Here is a 19,230-nt window from a genome sequence, read left to right as displayed (position 1 = left end):
ATACACATAAAGTTTTAATAATAATATGGTATGTTGATGACATTTTCATTATATTAAAACCATTAATAAACGATGAACATTTAATAATATTAAACAAATAAAAGTCCTCTAATGAAAATTTAAAATTCACATTTGAAATAGATAATAATAGAATGCTATATTAGTTAGATGCCAATGTCAAAATAAACAAGGACAACCAAATTGAAATAACAGTATGAAGAAAACCTATATCTATTAATATAACAATCATAAAAAATTAAATCACCCTTGGTCTCATAAAATTAACAGTTACACAAATATGATTAATAAAGGAATCAAGTACACTCATAAAAGAAAAGTTAAATAATGAAATAAAAATCATAAAACATACAACGGTTGAAAATGGATATGATACTACTTTAATAATATTTATAAAAAATAACTATCAAAACACAATAACAAAATAATAATAACCAATACATAATAAGACACAAAAGAGTGAAAAATATACATCAAGAATTTATATACTAATAATATCATTAAAACATTACTAAAACTTACAATAAAGAAATATTTAAACCAGCACACATACTTAATATTCACAAAATAAAAATCTAAAAAATAAAAATAATTATATTAAAATAAATAATCTGTGTGCAATTTATAAAATTAAATGTAATGATTGTGATGGTATTTATAAAAGAAAAACAAATAGAAACTAAGATTTATTGAACATTATAGAAATTACAAAAATAATAAATTAGGAATATCCAATATGGCAAACCATCTAATAAACAATAAAGATTATATTTCTGGTATTAACACAATATTAGAAATTAATAAAGATGGCAAAAAACACATTAGAAAAACATATTGACATATATATATATATATATGTCAATACAAACAGAATTTTAATTTGATAAACCATAAGACAGTGTTTAAGGGAGACAATCTTATAAATATTGCAACAGATAGCAGCACTCATGCAATAAATAAATAAGCAATTTTCATTTTAATATTAGAGTAATGTAACAAATATTACACCATGCACATAGTTTATTTTAGTAATTTTAATTTTGAATATGCAATTTAAATATTCAATCATGACTGAGGATGTGGGATCCCATGAAAGTACTTCATGGTAAAATTAAGGTAAGATACATCTTATCTGAATATTCTGTACTAGGTGATTTATAATATAGAATTTAAAATGCAATTTAACAGTACAGAGGAATAATATAAATGTTGAAAAGATTAATTTTAGTAAAATATATATATATATATATATATATATATATATATATATATTATTTTATAATTGTATATATAATTTTTATTAATGAATTAATTCACAACAGAAAATTACAAAGAAACTTGTGTGAGGGAATATAAAAATGCCGTGCCTGACTGGAATTTGAACTTAGGCCATCCGAATGAAATACTCAGAGATCGGCAGTTTTATAATATAGCATTAAATTATTTATAAGTAATATAGAATATAAATAAAATATATCTATTTATTTGTTGTATCTATAAGTTCATTAAATTTTTTCTATTTCTTTTTTCATTCATTTATTTCTGATTTTTTATATGTGTATACTTTTCTGTAGTTCTAACAATTTTATCATTGTTTTACAATTGAAATATCCACCTAGGTTTAGTTCTTAAGAAAAGTTTTAGTAAACATTTTTTGAGTGTAATCTTATTCTTGAATTTATTTCACTAATTTTTTTACAGCTTATTTGTATTAAAATTTTATTTAATTAATTTTTTTTTTGCATACTCAATACTTGAACTAAAGTTTATCTTCAAAAACACATTTTTCTTAGTAACGAAAATTATATAACTGTGAGGTAAGATTAGTCTGCTCATTAATTTTTGCTGTAGTGAATTTATTTGCATTTTTAATAAATGTCAAAATTATATTACATCCTCACTATGATGAATTCATATCAGGCTAAAGCCGGAATTTTATTAAATATTTTATTTCAGATGGAATATGTCTCCACCTACAGTGAATGCTTACTACACTCCAACACGTAATCAAATAGTATTTCCAGCTGGAATTTTACAGCCTCCATTCTATGACATAAGACAGCAACAAGCACTCAATTATGGTGCAATGGGTGTCGTCATGGGTCATGAACTCACACATGCATTTGATGATCAAGGTAAAATACTCAAGGTAGAAATATCCACATCAGAAGGGTAGAGCAGAATATTGCTCATATAAAAATATGTATAAATATGTATGTATGTTATATTGTACATATAAAATTTATGTATAATTGTACATATATGTTGAAAAGATTAATTTTAGTAAAATAATATATTTATATATATATATATATATATATATATATATATTATTTATTATTGTATATATAGTTTTTATTAATGAATTAATTCACAACAGAAAATTACAAAGAAGCTTGTTGAGTTTATGTAGAGCAGAATATTGTAAAAGTTTGCCCTTGCAAACCTCCTTTACTTTAAAGGATACTAAAGGTATCCTTTACTTTTAAAGGATAAAATTAAATTTTGAGTTAAACTTTATTAAACCTAAAACAAATAATGCCAGGTATCTTAATAAGTAATTCAGTCATGATTTTTTACAGAAATATATTTTTGAGTAAATTCAGTAGAAGTATTTAACTTTTTGGGGGTGACGTTGTTAATAATCTGTATACTAAATAAACACTAGATTTTAGAGATAAGCTTTAATTAAAAATTTTAAGTAAATGAGTTTACAAGAATTATTCATATATGCAGAACAGTAATTGATTACAGTTATTTATTGATAAACTTAAAGTAGCTGATTTAGAGTTATCAGATTATATTTAGAAATTAATTAATTTTCCTCTAAGTAATGAAATGACCCCAACACGAAATAATAAAATAAAGAATGGTATTTGAGAATAACGTAAATTATTTATTTAAATTTACACCTTATCAAATAGAGCTGATTAGCAGTTTACAATTCATAATGAATAAATTCAAAGTACAAACATCTTTATGCAGTCAAACACTACTATGAAGTTGCATGTCCTAAGAAGATCAATTTTATAAAAAAATTAACACAAAGTAAAGATTGGTTATATTAACAAAGAATTACTAACTAAAATACAAAAAAATACTAAAATACAGATGAGTATAAATTTGTAAAACTTTTAATGGAGATCAGCTAGTAAAGAAGTACAAATACATTAAGAACCAGAATAAATTAGATGTAGCTAAACAGAAAAAAGGCTGGAGGTTAAAGAAACAAAAAAACTGTAAACATTCAAGTTAGGAATGTCAAATGCTGAAAGGAGAATCATATTTAAATTTAGAAAATAAATAAAAAAGTTAAAAACAGGAAAAGGTTTTGCTGCCTACAAAGAAATAAGTTACTACTTTAATAAGTACTTCCATGAGGCAGCAATGAATGTAATTAAAAATAACATTAAACCATTTTACAGTCCCTGTTCAAGCTATTGCAGATAAAAAGGTGAAAAATTCATTCATAAACAGATTGAGTATGCAGTATAATCACAAAAAAATTGACAGGTTTGGGCAGAATCTTTACCTAAAATGACTACATTAATCAAAATTTATTAAAAAAAAAAAAATTGGTTGACTATTGTCTTATTAGATAAATGTTTTCTTAATGGGAGTAAAAACAAAAACTATCAAAGATTAAATCAATTCAAAAAAATGTTAAGTTTGAAGTCAATAATTACAGATCAATCGGTAATCTGTCTTTATTTTCTATATTTTTTTAAATTATGCTTTGATGATTGTTTAATCAAAATATTCTGGTTAGTTTAGAAAAGTAAAATCTAATAAAAGAGCATTCATTTTTTTTTTAAAGATAGTTAAAAAGTTTAGACCAAGAAAAAGAATAGTTTTGGTGTTCTGGATGCTAAGTATTTGATGTCAAAAGAAAGTGAAGAACATACAAAACTAAATGCTGTCTACATGCATTCATTGTTTAAATGGATTTATTAATTATTCGCATTCACTGTTTATCATAATAAAATATTTCTTTACGCTGTTAAGCTCATCAGGCGATGCTATATATTAATTATTCTTAAATCATATTTTACTTTTCTTTTAGTGTCATTTTTCTCTATATTTAAATCATAGCACTTTTTTATTAATATAACTAACTATACATATCTCATAATTTCAAATACACATTAACATGTATAAACTTATAATGATGAAAATAAAGTATATATTTTTGATTTAATTCATTATTTTTTAACAACACTTATTTTACAAATAAATTTCATCAAATAATTCTAAAATTTCACAGCATATTTACTTAGCTTGACTGTTTTTTCAGTTTACAATTAATTTTAAAATTTTAATTGTTAAATTAATATTTAACAATTAATATTTTTGTTTGCTTTTTTGGGATAGCTTGTTTAATTTTATTAACATTAACCCAATTTGTTTTAAATATTGAAAAATTACTGTATATTCTCTTCTAAACTGATTTAGAAGAAATCTAGAAATGTATATAAATTTACTAATTTTATGCTTCAGTTTGTTGATATTAAAATAATATATTATTTCAGGTCGTGAATATGATAAGTATGGAAATCTTCATCAGTGGTGGAATAACAAAACAATTGAAAAATTTAAGAAACAAACTGACTGCATTGTTAAGCAGTATTCAAATTACCAGTTGAATAACAAACATTTAAATGGAAAAAACACCTTAGGTAATTTTTAATAATACTAGTATTATTGGTCTAGTGGTTAACGCGTCTTCCCAAATCAGCTGATTTGGAAGTCGAGAGTTACAGCATTCAAGTCCTAGTAAAGCCAGTTATTTTTACACGGATTTGAATACTAGATCGTGGATACCTGTGTTCTTTGGTGGTTGGGTTTCAATTAACCACACATTTCAGGAATGGTCGAACTGAGAATGTACAAGACTGCACTTCATTTACACTCATACATATCATCCTCATTCATCCTCTGAAAAATTATCTAAACGGTAGTTACCGGAGCCTAAACAGGAAAAAGAAAGTATTATATTTATAAAAGTCATTTTTGCATTTCCCTTTTGATCAGCAACTGCTGACAAACAAATCTTTAAGTGCTCATAAAAAAATTAATAAGAAAAGTGAAGCTGTGGTTTTAAAAAAGGGTGTTTTTAAAATCTATATTCCACAGAAAATTCATGAAATTTTTTGTAATATTACCTTCTTGTTAATGATGAATTGAAATTCATCGTTAACAAAAAGTAGTACCTATGTTACTATTATTATTTTTTTCATTATATATGCATATTAATATAGATAATATCATATAACTATAACAGAAATAATTTGTGTTCTAAATATTACAACATGAGCTTGTGAATACAACTTTTATTTTACTTATAATTTCATTTCCAACATTTCTTAATGTCATTCCAGTACTTGTAGGGAGTAGTAAACTGAACACATGTATTATTTATCAGACTCAGTTAAAAATTGAAAATAAATCAGACTTATTCAAAAAAAAGATATTTTTAACATTTATTTGGTCATTTTCATAATTGGTTTCACAATTTTGGCAAATTACTTTTTTTTACAACGATTTCCACACATTGCTCACAAGTTGTTTTTGACCCCCAAATTTTATATTTCAATTTCTTCAAAGCTGCTTCCCATACACATGTGTGACATCTTGCATGTCACCTGTCTGTTGAGGTCCAGCTTCAGGTGGCACATAATAATTTTTTTTCTAGAACAGTTTCCATAGCCCTAATTACTCTTTTACTAAGGCTGGTTGGATTTTTAACTTGTTCATCAACTTGAGGTTTTATAGTTTCAGGGCCAGTTGACACAAAAAGATAAGCCTCTGGTTGTTGTGATTTTTATACCAAGTTTCCAATGAAAAGAGTATATGAATTTATGCTCATGATGTCAATTAGAGTATAAAACATGGTCAGAGACAACCAGAATAATTCCTAGCTATTTGGTCAATAGAATCAACACCTTCTTTTGTACTATTGTGGAATAATATGATATCGGGTTTATTCTTGTCGTCATCATTCTATCGTCATGATGTTGTGTAGAAGGCATGAGAAGATTATGCTTAGGCTTTTTCTTGATTATGTATGAAACTAGAGTAACTGGAGCCATTTCTAAACAGCTATATTAAAGGCAAACATGGAAGAATGTAAAGGTCTATTTTTTATTTCCTTTAATTCAGTAGGAATGTGTTTTCTATTTAATTGCAAACTCCCAACAAGGGTAAGCTTATAATCATAATATAATTTTTTGGCAAGATCCACAGATATATAAAATCTATCAGTCGTGAAATTTCTACCAGATTTAGCAATTGGTTTGACAAGACCAGACAAGTGCTGTAGTACCTTTTACCAAGTCAGATGATCCTATCCCACCGGGTTGGTCTAGTGGTGAACACGTCTTCGCAAATCAGCTGATTTCAAAGTCAAGAGTTCCAGTGTTCAAATCCTAGTAAAGGCAGTTACTTTTATACAGATTTAAATACTAGATTGTGGATACTGGTGTTCTTTGGTGGTTGGGTTTCAATTAACCACACATCTCAGAAATGGTCAACCTGAGACTGCACAAAACTACACTTACACTGATATATATCATCCTCATTCATCCTCTGAAGTAATACTTGATGGTGATTCCCGGAGGCTAAATAGGAAAAAAAGTCAGATGCTCCACTGTATAACTCCGCATTCAAAACATACTGGATTACTGAATCACAAAGTATTTTTATCAAAACGCCATATTTTCCAGGCTTGTCTTTCATGAATTCTTTAAATAGGCATCGGTTTCGAAACAAAGAAAGCATTTCATCTATTGCAGTGATCAAAAAGGTGAAAGATACTTTGAAAATATGCTATTTATTTTTTTAAAAAACATCTCTAACTGGCGCAAACTTATCTACAGTCTGATGCTCTTTTTTGTTTCTTTATCATAAAACCTTATTAATTTGGTTATTTCTTTGAATCTATTTCGACTCACTACAGCAGAATAAATAGGACGCCCATATAAGATTGACTGTAATTCATAATGATCAACTTTATTGTCTTTGTATGTGCCCTTGAGAATAAGGAGACCAGCAAAAGCCAAAATCTCTGTTTCATTCGTTTCTGAAATGTTTCTCCTTACAACTTTTTTATTAGAATGAATCACAGGTTTACTTAAAATATTTAGTGTGAAAAATGTTTGAAATAGTTCTTTTGCAGAATCATACCTTCCTTCTGGTTTTAGGCCATACTTTTCACTAACAATATTTTCAGTTTGCCCTCTTCGATAACATTGAGGGCAGCTAACGTAAGATTTTGGGGTTTTCCCTTTACATAAGTAAATAGTTCTAGTAGACTGAAAAGTAATATTACAATGTACATTTTCCAAAGACTCGTGTGATTATTGTGACAAAATTGCCGGTTCAGGTTCTAAATCAGTCTTCCTGATAATTGAACTGTATAACATTATCTTCTGTTTTACTAACCACATCACATCAAAAATTGCATAATTGTAATCTCCTCTTCAAGTATACTGTCAATTTCACTTGATTGTTCTACTAAATTACTAATTTTTCAAAACTAGCTAACATAACCTCAACTGTTTTAGTAAAAACTGAAAGGTTGCATGAACAAATGAAACAACTGACAAAAAGAAAATGCCAACAGTTGTGCAGAAAAATAAAACTACTTATTTAACTAAATAAGTATTTAACTAAATAAAATAACTACTTTTTTTTCCAAAAAAAATTAATTTTTTTGCAGGATTTATTAATTTTTTCAGTTGGTTATGAAATTAAAAAAAAATTTATAGGTTTTATGGGGGAGCAAGGAGAGGGCCTGAGAGGCCCATAAAAGTGATATTTTTAGTAATTAGTAAGTAATAAATAAAAAAAAATATATTTTTTTAAACTGCATGATAAAGTTCACGAAGTAACCAAGAATATCAATTTTTTTCAACATTTTTTAAGTTGGGCTGACAGGCCTCCCCTTGATCCTACAAGGGTTAAATTAATTGCTGGTGAGTGATTTATTGATGATTCTTTCAACAAGATAATGAATGATCTTACTATGGGACTTTGACAAAAGAACAAAGAGTTAAAATTAGTTTTATCGCCTGCACATTCCTTGGAATTCCCTACAAAAATTTTTATTTGCTGAACTTCTTGATTGAGAAGATTCATGACACAGGAGCTCATACTTTTGGTGAACTGAAGGAAAATATTCAAAGTATATTGACATCATTGCCAACTCTTCATGATTATTTACAAATAAATAATCATATGACCAAAAATTCTTAATTATAACATATTTGATAAGAGTAAATATGTAAATATTCTTAAATAAAGATGATTATTTAAGGAGTTTTGCTATGTTTTTATTTCTTTACTCTTAAAAGCCTAAAAATCGCTACCAAGATGGCTGTGAAAATATCTTTTTATAGTGTTTTGTTTTTAAGTCACTCACCCTGTTTATATGACAACAGTAAATATATGAATAACATAATCAAAAGAAAATCACTAATCACTAAACCACAAGGATTAATTAAAAAATTAGAACTTGATTATTGCGAATACAATTTAATTTTTATTCATTATTTTAGTTAACAAAATTTAATTTCATCACATGTAGGACACTATAAAGTTAAAGCACATAAAATCACTAAATTACATCTAAGTCTGTATCCTTCAGAGAAGTTTGCAACACATATTGTTTTCTAATCAAGAAGCATATTGATATTGTTTGCTCATTGAGCCAGCTAATTTGTCAGATTATGGATAAGATTGTAAACTGAATCCCATGCAAGGAAATGATGCTGCAACGCCTGCAATGGCTCAGAGAGAGGTATTCTGGAAACAGAAAAGAGTGAATTATGAATAAAAAGCTAACAAATGAACCTATATTCATTAAACCATTCTCTCCAATTATCAGTGTTGAGGCATAATCTGCCATTCTGTGAAAAAATGGCTAATGGATAAATGGTCATTGGCAGTTAAACATTTTAATATTACAATAAATTTTTTTGAAGAATATCACAATTTTGTTCATTTAACTGGGATAAATAACTCTTAAAAACCATTTGTTTTATTTAAAGAATACTATTTTATTATTAATGTTTCCACAACATCTCTCAATAAATATATAACTTGTAACTTATTTTGTTGTCTGTTAACAAAATAAAGCTAATATTATATGTAGTACTTTCATCTGTAAACTTTACAACTTTATAAGTTGCTTAATTTTTTTTAAGGGTTGCTTAATATAATAAAAAACTTGCAAAATATACATACAAACTCTTTCTCTTACACATAATTCAGATTTCATTTGAAAAGTGTTTGAAAAATGCCTTCTACTCTTCATGCTATAAATTTAACATGTTCATTTTTATTTATATAATTTTACTAACAAGTACTGTAAAATATAATTCCAGGGGAAAATATTGCTGATAATGGTGGACTGAAGGCAGCATTCCGAGCATACTCTGACTGGGCTGAGATGAATAAAGAAGAATTACCTCTACCTGCACTAAATATGACCCATAAGCAACTTTTCTTTCTTGGATTTGCTCAGGTAAATGAACAAAGCAGTGCATTTTTTGTTATACCGACCTTTACCTAAAATAGAAAACTTCTTGCATTAGACATGAACTTTCTGCATGTAAGGATTAACCTATTAAACCTATCAAAGTACCCAATCTCTAAGAGCCTGCTAATATCTCTTTTTTTGGAATACATCTATAAGTCATTATAAATAATTTGCACCTATCCTTAAAACTATTGCTCTAGTATCCTCTTTAGTCTCCTATAAACAATCCTACAATCCTATCTGTACCGTTTTTTAATATCTTCCTCACTCATTGTGGTAGAATGGGTAATAATTGCCTTATTAAAACATTCAGGTATTGTTGAATCAAATTATTTACCCTTGATATTTCACAGTTACTGTAGTCATTCATATTAATAACAGAGTGATCTTTATGCTCATTTAATCTTCATTTAGTTTTGTTTATAGTTTGACAGTAGTTTTCTATATATATAATTAATATATATTTATTATATATATTTTTTAATTAATCAAGAAATTTCATAAAACAGGGCCCTACATTGTACATTAATATTTTATTAAATATGTCATCTAATGTGTTGAAATTAAAACAAAAATCACTCATAAATACACTGAAGTAGCTACTTATAAAAACTGACAAGTTTGTATAACTCATGTATTCATTCTCAGTTCTAAAATGCTATTTCCAGACTGCATTACCATCATTATCAGTGATCAAGACAACTGTCAATTTTTACATAGTAAAAACTGATTTTGAGGATTCTGTTCATTTTGGTGTAGTCATAGATGATTTTGATAATATTTATGTATCAAAAATACATAATATTACATAAAAATTGTCTTATTTATTTAGAGAAAAATAATTAAAAAATGTATATTAAATTTAACTGAAGAAGTAGTAGTGCACTATAAAAGCAAAAACACTTACAATTAAAGTATAATGAATAAAATTGTATAAAGTAAATGTCATTCTGCTACTAGCACGTCAATGAAATATTTATCTGTCATACAGTAAATTATACTTACTATTAATAGATGGATAGAAAAACAAAAAGTGAATAGAATATTCAAGATATTGTGCAAAAGCAAATAGAGTAATCTATAAGAAATTATTATATGCATTTTCAGACCCTTTCATTCAGTAACTTGTATTTTTGCATCATTTCAACCTTAATAACAACATTTTTTTTTTTTCCTTGTGTACATTATTTCAATATTATAAAACTAAAAACTTAATACAACATAAAATTTATTTATACAGTAAAAAAGTGCATACATGTGTATAATTATGAATGTACTATGATATCACTGATTTATCCTTGTACAGTGACAAGTTAAGTGGTTACTCCAAAGTCTTCTGTCCAGGATCAGTTACTTGCCATTATGGAAATTTAATAGGGTAGTTTAATGCACAGCTACCAAACTACCGTTACCTGAGTAGTGGTAGAGTTGGAGCTCAAGCAGAATAGCTTATCATATTTGATTGCACAACTGTAAGAGCACATAATAAACAACATTAGATAAAATTGATGATAATTTTGTTTAGAGAAGTTTTGTTACTGTTAAACTTAAATGCCAATTTTTCAATAAGTGACCTATCTAAAAGGCAGCTGTTAACAATACTGGGCCGAACTAACTAAAATAAGATTATAAAGCTTCCTTTTTTTATCTTATTTTGTTAGCAGATTGCATTGACCAATAACAGGAAACCAATTTTTGTGCACATTATAGTGGATAGCATTATAATCTTTGTGATAAGTTTATTCTCATAAGGCCTAGATTTTTTAAAAATTCAAAAATTTACTTTCTAAATACATAGAAATATGCTTAAAGAATATCTTTTTGGAAATATAGTGAAATTGAATTTGCATTTGGGAAAGTTTAAACAGCTATCTATTACACTGATTGCCAAATTTAACAAGCAAAGACAACTTTGTGATCTCAGTTATAATAATATTACAAAATTTTTTCAAAATTTTAAAAAACTTGTCTTATACTTTTTAGTCATACTTTAATCAAATTATTATCATGCATTGTATGAGTTTAATTAGTAGGTTAATTTGGATTTCAAAAGGTAACATCATATATTGTGGAATTCCTAATATATTAATAAAATATCAAATAAATTTTTAATCAAACATTTACTCTCCAAAGTAACAAAATGAAGTTTTTATTTCATGTACTTAATTAACTATCACAATTTTCGACAAATGTTTTTATGAGTTTTTATAAAAGATTTCTCATTCGGTGCATCTCTGATAATGCATAATTATTGCAAGGTTATCTTCCTGTTAATTTGGAGTTGTCCGATCCTTCAATCCTAAAATTCTGCCAAAAATCATCTGTGTATACATATATATATATATGAGTGATAATGAAATGTTCTCAAATTCGAAACCATGAAAACTCCCATACCAAGTTTTTGTCATTTTTTTATGTGAAACGGCTATCGGATTTGTCATCTGCAACCCCAAAAACCCATATAGCTGTTTTGCAGATTTTGCAGTTTTTTATACCCGCACCCTTAATTTACCTCCATATGGGGAGATGTTTGCAAAAGTAATGGTGGAATATTGTATTGTCACTCGATCTTAGTAACTGCAAAATTTCATCAATCAGCTATGTCAGGAAGTATGTTAAGTTAAGGATGCAAGATTTGAGGTCAAACATGAAAAAATATTGAATAAACATTGCGAGTTAAAATAAAGCAAGTAAAATAATGCCTTTGAACTATACAAAGGCATTAATCATTTTTCTGTTTGTATTTCCAGTAAAGGAAGGCTCCTTAAAACTGAAGAAAATGCAGGAATTACTTTTCAGAAAGAAAATCTTTCAAATAAACTACTATGACAATGAAATGTAACATAGATAATTTGTTTGAAAAAAATTTTTTTTCTTTTTATTAGTTTCTCATGAACATTATAAAATGATTAATACAAGTTATATAAAGAAAGTAATTTTTGTATTATATATTTTACCTACATATATTTATAACAATGAAAAATTTTAAATCTAATATTTAAATCTTTACTGATTTCTTGTCTTAACAAACTGTTTAAAACTAATCAGAATTTCATACATTAAGACAATTCCTTGTTAGAATCTTAATCTATCTGGTGCATCATTATGACTTGATTAATATTTTTACTTGCTTGTCACTTCAATAATAAATGTATTTTCTTTTTTTTAGTTGACATCAACTTCTACAGTCATTAGTAACTTATAGATGTCAACAGCATGTAGTAAAGCAGTATTTGAAATTTTTTAAATTTGGTGTTATATAAAATTGGTTTATTAAACCTGGCTTTAACTTTTATCATTTTATCCTTACTGTCACTACTTTAAATTTTACAGATGCCTACCTCTAGGGAATCTTTTTTCCCCTGACTGTTTTAGAACCATCTGGTTAGGAAATCACTTCTCTTTCTTTGGTCTTATCAAAGACCTTCTGCATCTTTTGTACTATATTTATAAAGTTTTGAAAAATAAATTCTTTGAAGTAGTTAAATGGTTGAAAATACCTCAATCAATTCTTGATCAATTCTTATTACAGAATTGGTAATAATTGTTATTGCACGTACATTTCTTACTATTCCAGTATATTGGTTTAAGTCAGTTGTCTATCTTGTTAATTTAAATATTCTCTTATAATTTAGTCGCAATTAAGCTGTAAGATGAAAAAAATCATTCAAAAGTTTTAGTCTTGTAAAAAATGTGATATTCTGTTCTTTATGGCAGAAAACTTTTATTCTGTTACTACTGGATCAGTTCTATTAAAATAAAGTTTATAATTGAGTTGAAATACAACAATATTTTGTTAAAAGTTTAAGACTTACTTTCATAAACTTGTGTAGAGATGTATTTCCAAATCTTTATGGAGCTATTTGCAACTATATATTTAGAAAATGAGTGATTTCTAAGTTGAGCTGGATTTTTTATATGCTAATCAACATTTATATATTTTTATTTTTTATATTTTCTGTATAAATGAATTGTTACAGCAGTATAGTGTTAAAACATTTTATTATTTATATAATCAATATCAACTCAAATTCTTGTTCGTTTTTGAAAACAGTAAAGTTTATAATTTACTACTTTAATATTCTCAGTAATACTCATGCCATAAATTAATAATATTTATTAATTAATATTGTAATCAACTGTTCATTTGTATAATTCAGAAACCGTTAAAGTAAGCACTTGGAATATTGTGTTACTTGAAATTTACAAATTATTCTTATTTAAAAAATTTAACCAAAATAAAAATAAGATCAGACAAGAGAAAATACTAATAAATTATTCTGTTACAGAAGTAAATGTCCATTCTGAAAAACCAAGTTAAGTTTTTCCATACAATAATTTGTACTTACTAGAAAATTTGAGATTAAAAATGGAATATCCCACACAGTTGCTTTACAAATTGTTGCAGTCTTGCGATTTATTTTCATACTTCTTATGACCTGGTAAACTTAACTTAAAGCAACATGGCTTATTTTCACATTTATAATTTTCATTAAACTTTAAATCATAATGTTTGCTCAGATTCACTGTAAGTGATACATTTATAAATATATAATTTACACATTAAATTCATTTTTCTAAAATGTGTTTTAGAGAGAAATTTCATTTGTAACTTGGATATATAATAAAATTTAAATGTGATTTTTTTTAATTCTTGTGACTTTAAATTTTTAACATAATAATTTGATCAGATTTTGTGTACAATTTCAGAAAACTATTATTGTGATTTGATATACATTTTGGCTTAAGCATATGTGGAAAAAAATTTGATTACTGTTGGACCATTTATGTAGTATCACAATTCAATTGTCATATTTATGAATAAAACATATTTTTGTATTTTTAAAGGTGTGGTGCTCAGCCAGTACTGATGAAGCTATGAATCTCCAGATAGAAAAAGATGCCCATGCTCCTTCAAAATTCAGAGTTATCGGATCATTATCAAATTCAAAAGAATTCTCTGAAGTATTCAACTGTCCTCCTAGATCAAAGATGAATCCTCTTGATAAGTGTGAAGTGTGGTAGTCATTTAAATACTGTTGCACATTTAAAAAGAAAAACAAAACTTAAAAAAAACAATTGTGGACTTCTATGTGCCAAAATAAACTTAAATTGCTTAATTTATAGGCTTAAGATATGGCTAGAGATAAGTATGTACTTTTTAACTAAAGGATTGATAATTTTACTTTCAATAACTATGTTTATTTATTTCAGTGATATTTATAATTTAGTATATAAAAATATTCCAAAATTAGTTTAGTGCCTTTAATCATTATTTCACACTCAATGTATGAAATAATTTTCTAATTAAGTTGAGTATTTTAAGCAGTATTTTTTAAAAGTATGTTTCAGTGAAAACAACTTTGATTTTTATGAAAATAAAATTATTGCTGAAGGCATATTACATATATGAAAAACTCATTAGTAAACAACAAAGCACAACAAATCATCTTAAAATAAAAGTTACTTAACAGTTCTGTAGGACTGAATCTAGATTAAGGAGTACATAAGTAATGCTTTGTGAAAAAATAAGTTTACAAAGAAGCTCTCCAAGAGACAGAAAATAAGGTTGACAAATAATTATACTATCAGCCCTAGGAACTTCATTGTGCAGTATTACCAGAAGTATAGATTTATGAACATTAGTTTCTTTTAGACAAGTGACAAAAAATGTTCTTCTTTTGGTTATATTTTTATTTCTTCAAAATTTGTAGAGAACGCAACATTCTAATTTGATAATAAATTTTTTGGGGAAAATAATTTTCATAAAATTTACTTCCTTTTTTATTTTTGAAGGTGAATCTTTTGAAGCCATCATATTTCTTCAAAAAATAAATTGTGAAAGAAAGTTTGAAGAAGATACTGATTAGTTCTGAAAACAATTTTTCCTTAAATCTAACATCATATTCCATATGTTCCAAAGCAGTTGTGTGGACACCTCTCAATTAGAAATAAAGTCTTTTCATTTGAATGTTAAATAAAAATTAAACTGAAAGTCCAGATTTCAAAAAGTTTTAAGATTGGCAATCTCACTTTTTTCTGAATTTTACAGCAAGTAGCTTTTTATCCTGAAATATTTTTAGTAAATAATGCAACTCTGACATGCTGAATTATCAACTTATAATATTTAAGCTCATATTTAAATTCAATATGTACTACAATATTTTATGTTGTTAAATTTTCTGTATTTAGGTAATTAATTCTTAATTGCTCAACCGTATGCATAATACTAAGTTTTAACAATTAAAATTTTATTTTATTTAAGCAAATTAATAAGGTTAAAAATCTGACATAAAATAACATTTTTTGTGACATTGTTAAATATTGAAATTTAATTTTTAGTGTACGTAACATAAAACACTAGTGATATTCTATTTATGTTGTTACTTACTTCTGCACCCACTTAAGTCTTAAGAAGTTTTTAATCTCTCCAAAAAAATCTTTGTTGCTTCTCTAAAATATTAATTATTATTTTGACTAGTTCAGTAAGCGTCAGATCTTTAGGAATTTGATTCAGCCACCTTAAATTTGGTTTTCTAGAGATATTTATAATTCCTTTTATTCTCTCCTTAATGCTATCTTCACCATACTGTCTTCTGATCTTCTCAGTACTCTTACTCAGCGTGTTTATTTTTTAGTACCTTACTGATTAATCTTCATACGCCATTTTCTTGAATAGTACCAAAGATCATTCTTCCTTAGAAGTTTATTTTTAAAGTTGATTAATTATTTCTCTCATCATTTAATTAATGTACTATTTTTTCAGCCATAAAATAGTAAAGATTGTATTAAATTATATTATATTTTTATTTTTATATTTTCTAAAAGAATTTCACAAGATAATAATTTGAGATAAGCATAAGAGCATCTATTAGATACAGCAATCTGTTTCTTTATTTCTCCTTCTGAATCATTGTTCTCATTAAAGGCAAAACCCAGTTACATAAATCTTTCCATTATTTAAAAACTCATACTTTGCGCTCAGAATAATCATTATTATATTTCTCTACTTAGTTTCATATACTTTGTTTTATTTTCATGACTGGCTTCATTAATTAAATTGATATGAGATTACTTATTCGATCAACAATTTTTCTTTTAACAACAGTAAGTTGTCAAAATTTTTGCAGACTTTCAAAAACCCACTCTTTCTCAGTTTCTCACCTATTCTCCATACAATAATCTCCAAAACAAAATTGAATAATAAAAAACAACATTCAGTAAAAAGAGTTTACCTCCCTGTCTTACTGCAAAAACAATATTATAAATTTTAGATAGTTTGTTTTATGCTTTAATGAAAAACAATACCGCTGTATTACTGTACTGTAGTACTGTATGTACTATTACTGCTTTTTCCTCTTTTTTGAAAGCTGGAATTCCACTGTTTCCCAAGATTCCAGCCATTCTTCCTTTTTTGTAAAATTAATTTACACATTTTTTATAACATATTCTTCCTCCTTTTGTGGAATTCTTTTTAATTAGTTTATGGCATTGCTGCTTTGACTGTCTTAAGGTAAAAAATTAGTCATAGTAAAACACAATAAAAAACTAGAAATTTGTCTCATCAATCAGAGTTGGTCCACAATTTACCCATTTGTCATTAGTAAAATTAGTTTTAATTATATTTATCATTTCATTAATAATGTTTAGAATTTCCTGGAATATAAGTATTCATAAATTGTAATTCGTGGAATTAGTAGATGTAAAATTAATTAAACTCCAAAAACATGAATAATAATGATATAACTTAATAACAAAAACTGTTAATTGATATTCCAGTTTAACATGGTGTTGTGGGGAATGAGTTAGAGAATGGCAAGTCCACATGATGAATAAATTAAAGGTGTTACAGAGCTGAATATCACTGCATTTCAATGAATTTGGCATGCTGATATGCAATTGTACATTTGGTTCAGTGAAAAAGACAAGAAACACTTCTTTCTTTTCATAGTAAGACTGGCATGGAGTGCTTAAACAAGCAGCATTTTCAAGATGCTTACCTTTTTATGAGTGACTACAGTTATGGCACTTAAAATAACTACATACATATTTATTTTTTATTTTTTTGTTGCTTATAATTAATTCACCATGTGAACTTGGAAGCTTGAAATTTTAAAGTGAATGAAAATTATGACTGATCAGATTCAAACACAGGATATCTGGATGAAAGGCTGAAACACCACTATTCTGCCATGGAGATTGACAATTTTATTATTTTATTCATTTGTATGAAAAGTATAGTTTTTCACTGTTATATTTATTTAAGATTACACTGCCTCACGACAGGTTGAAGTCAATTTAAAGTATGATAGTTGGCCTTGTCCTGTCTCTGGCTGCTATACTTGAGGCAGTAATAGTAATTAAATTCAAAGACCAAAGTGCCACTGGTAATACAGCCATTTAGATCTTAACTAAAATAAATTCATTTATTACCAAAATTTAACAAAACACTGAATAGAAAAGCATTTAACATCACTAACTTTTAATTTGTAACTTTAATTAAAAAAGTCTCAACCAGTATCAATGTTAATTTACTTTAGAGTAAAATATTTAAACAAGTTTTATTGAAAAGTTAATAAGTTTTGTTAATAAAATTCCATTTTTTTCATTGCATTTGTTTTTTTAGTTTTATTTTAAAATTATCTTTTAATTAGTTTATTTAATAGTTATGTACAATTTAATATTATTATATTAGTTTAATAGTTATATTTTTTAAGTACAATGAAGGCCAAAAATGTAATTGTTTAAGTCCTAGATTAAGTGTTATTGTTGTGTATTATTATTATATTTCACTTTTATATTGTAAGAATTTATCCACTGTTTTGTGTTTTGTTAAAAATAGCATTTAATGCATATTTTATATTATTTGTTATACTTTAATCTATATTACTTAATTTATTAGCGATAAAATTATTAAAGTTAATTTATCTGCTATATTGTTTTAATATTCTTTCTTTTCCTTCAACAAAAAAGAAGAAGAAAGTACATATCTATAATAACAATAGTAATAAAGAAAAGTAATATTTTGAAATTTAAAACTGAAATTCACATAAAATTAAAAAAAAAAAAAATTAATAATGTTATCGTATAAATTTATAAATCAGAAATAGTGTACATATATTTTTTCTATTTTTACTATCATAATTAAATTTATAAGCATTTTAATGAAACAATAAATTGTACATTTTTATATTTTTATTAGGCTCAATTTTTAATAGCACTGAATTGCATTTAAAAATTAATTTAAAAGTTACTGTAATTTAATGTACCTAACACATATATCAGTTCTAAGACAAAAAGAAACATAAAAAATATAAATGTGATATTCTTAAAAAAAAAAAAAAATCACTTAATGTACAACATAGAAGTTTTTTCATGCAATTTAACCAAAATATTTATTGTAAATAAAATAAATTTTACAATATATATATCTCTTAACTATGCTTCATTATTATTGGATGTAAATGTATCTAAAGAGTTATCGAGATAAATAGTTGTAAGATTGATTTCATTTTTTTAAATCTGCATAGCTCATCATTATCATAAATTCATTCTTTTTTTAATTATAAATTTGAATATAATTTGAAAGTAAAAATGATAACAATAAAATAAAAATATGTATTGACTTATTAAATTAAATCTAGTCAAATATCACAGATCATGAAGTTTGTATT

At 25.9% G+C, this 19,230-nt stretch overlaps 1 protein-coding gene across 3 annotated transcripts in view; it reads left to right on the top strand.

The window, feature by feature from the left end:
* Window positions 1-19,230, top strand: part of Nep3 (M13 family metallopeptidase neprilysin 3) — a 175,514-nt gene extending 156,284 nt beyond the window's left edge. For all 3 annotated transcript variants that reach the window (XM_075382059.1, XM_075382060.1, XM_075382058.1), the window contains exons 12-15: window positions 1,975-2,153; window positions 4,548-4,694; window positions 9,402-9,541; window positions 14,405-19,230. In XM_075382059.1, coding sequence (XP_075238174.1) covers window positions 1,975-2,153; window positions 4,548-4,694; window positions 9,402-9,541; window positions 14,405-14,581 — 643 coding nt within the window. In that variant the 3' untranslated portion in view covers window positions 14,582-19,230. The remainder of the gene's footprint in view (window positions 1-1,974; window positions 2,154-4,547; window positions 4,695-9,401; window positions 9,542-14,404) is intronic.

This window comes from Lycorma delicatula, chromosome 1 (genome assembly GCF_047948215.1).
Source record: "Lycorma delicatula isolate Av1 chromosome 1, ASM4794821v1, whole genome shotgun sequence".
NCBI lineage: Eukaryota > Metazoa > Arthropoda > Insecta > Hemiptera > Fulgoridae > Lycorma > Lycorma delicatula.
Note: the sequence above shows the minus strand (reverse complement) of the source record. Positions and strands in the feature narration are given on the sequence as shown.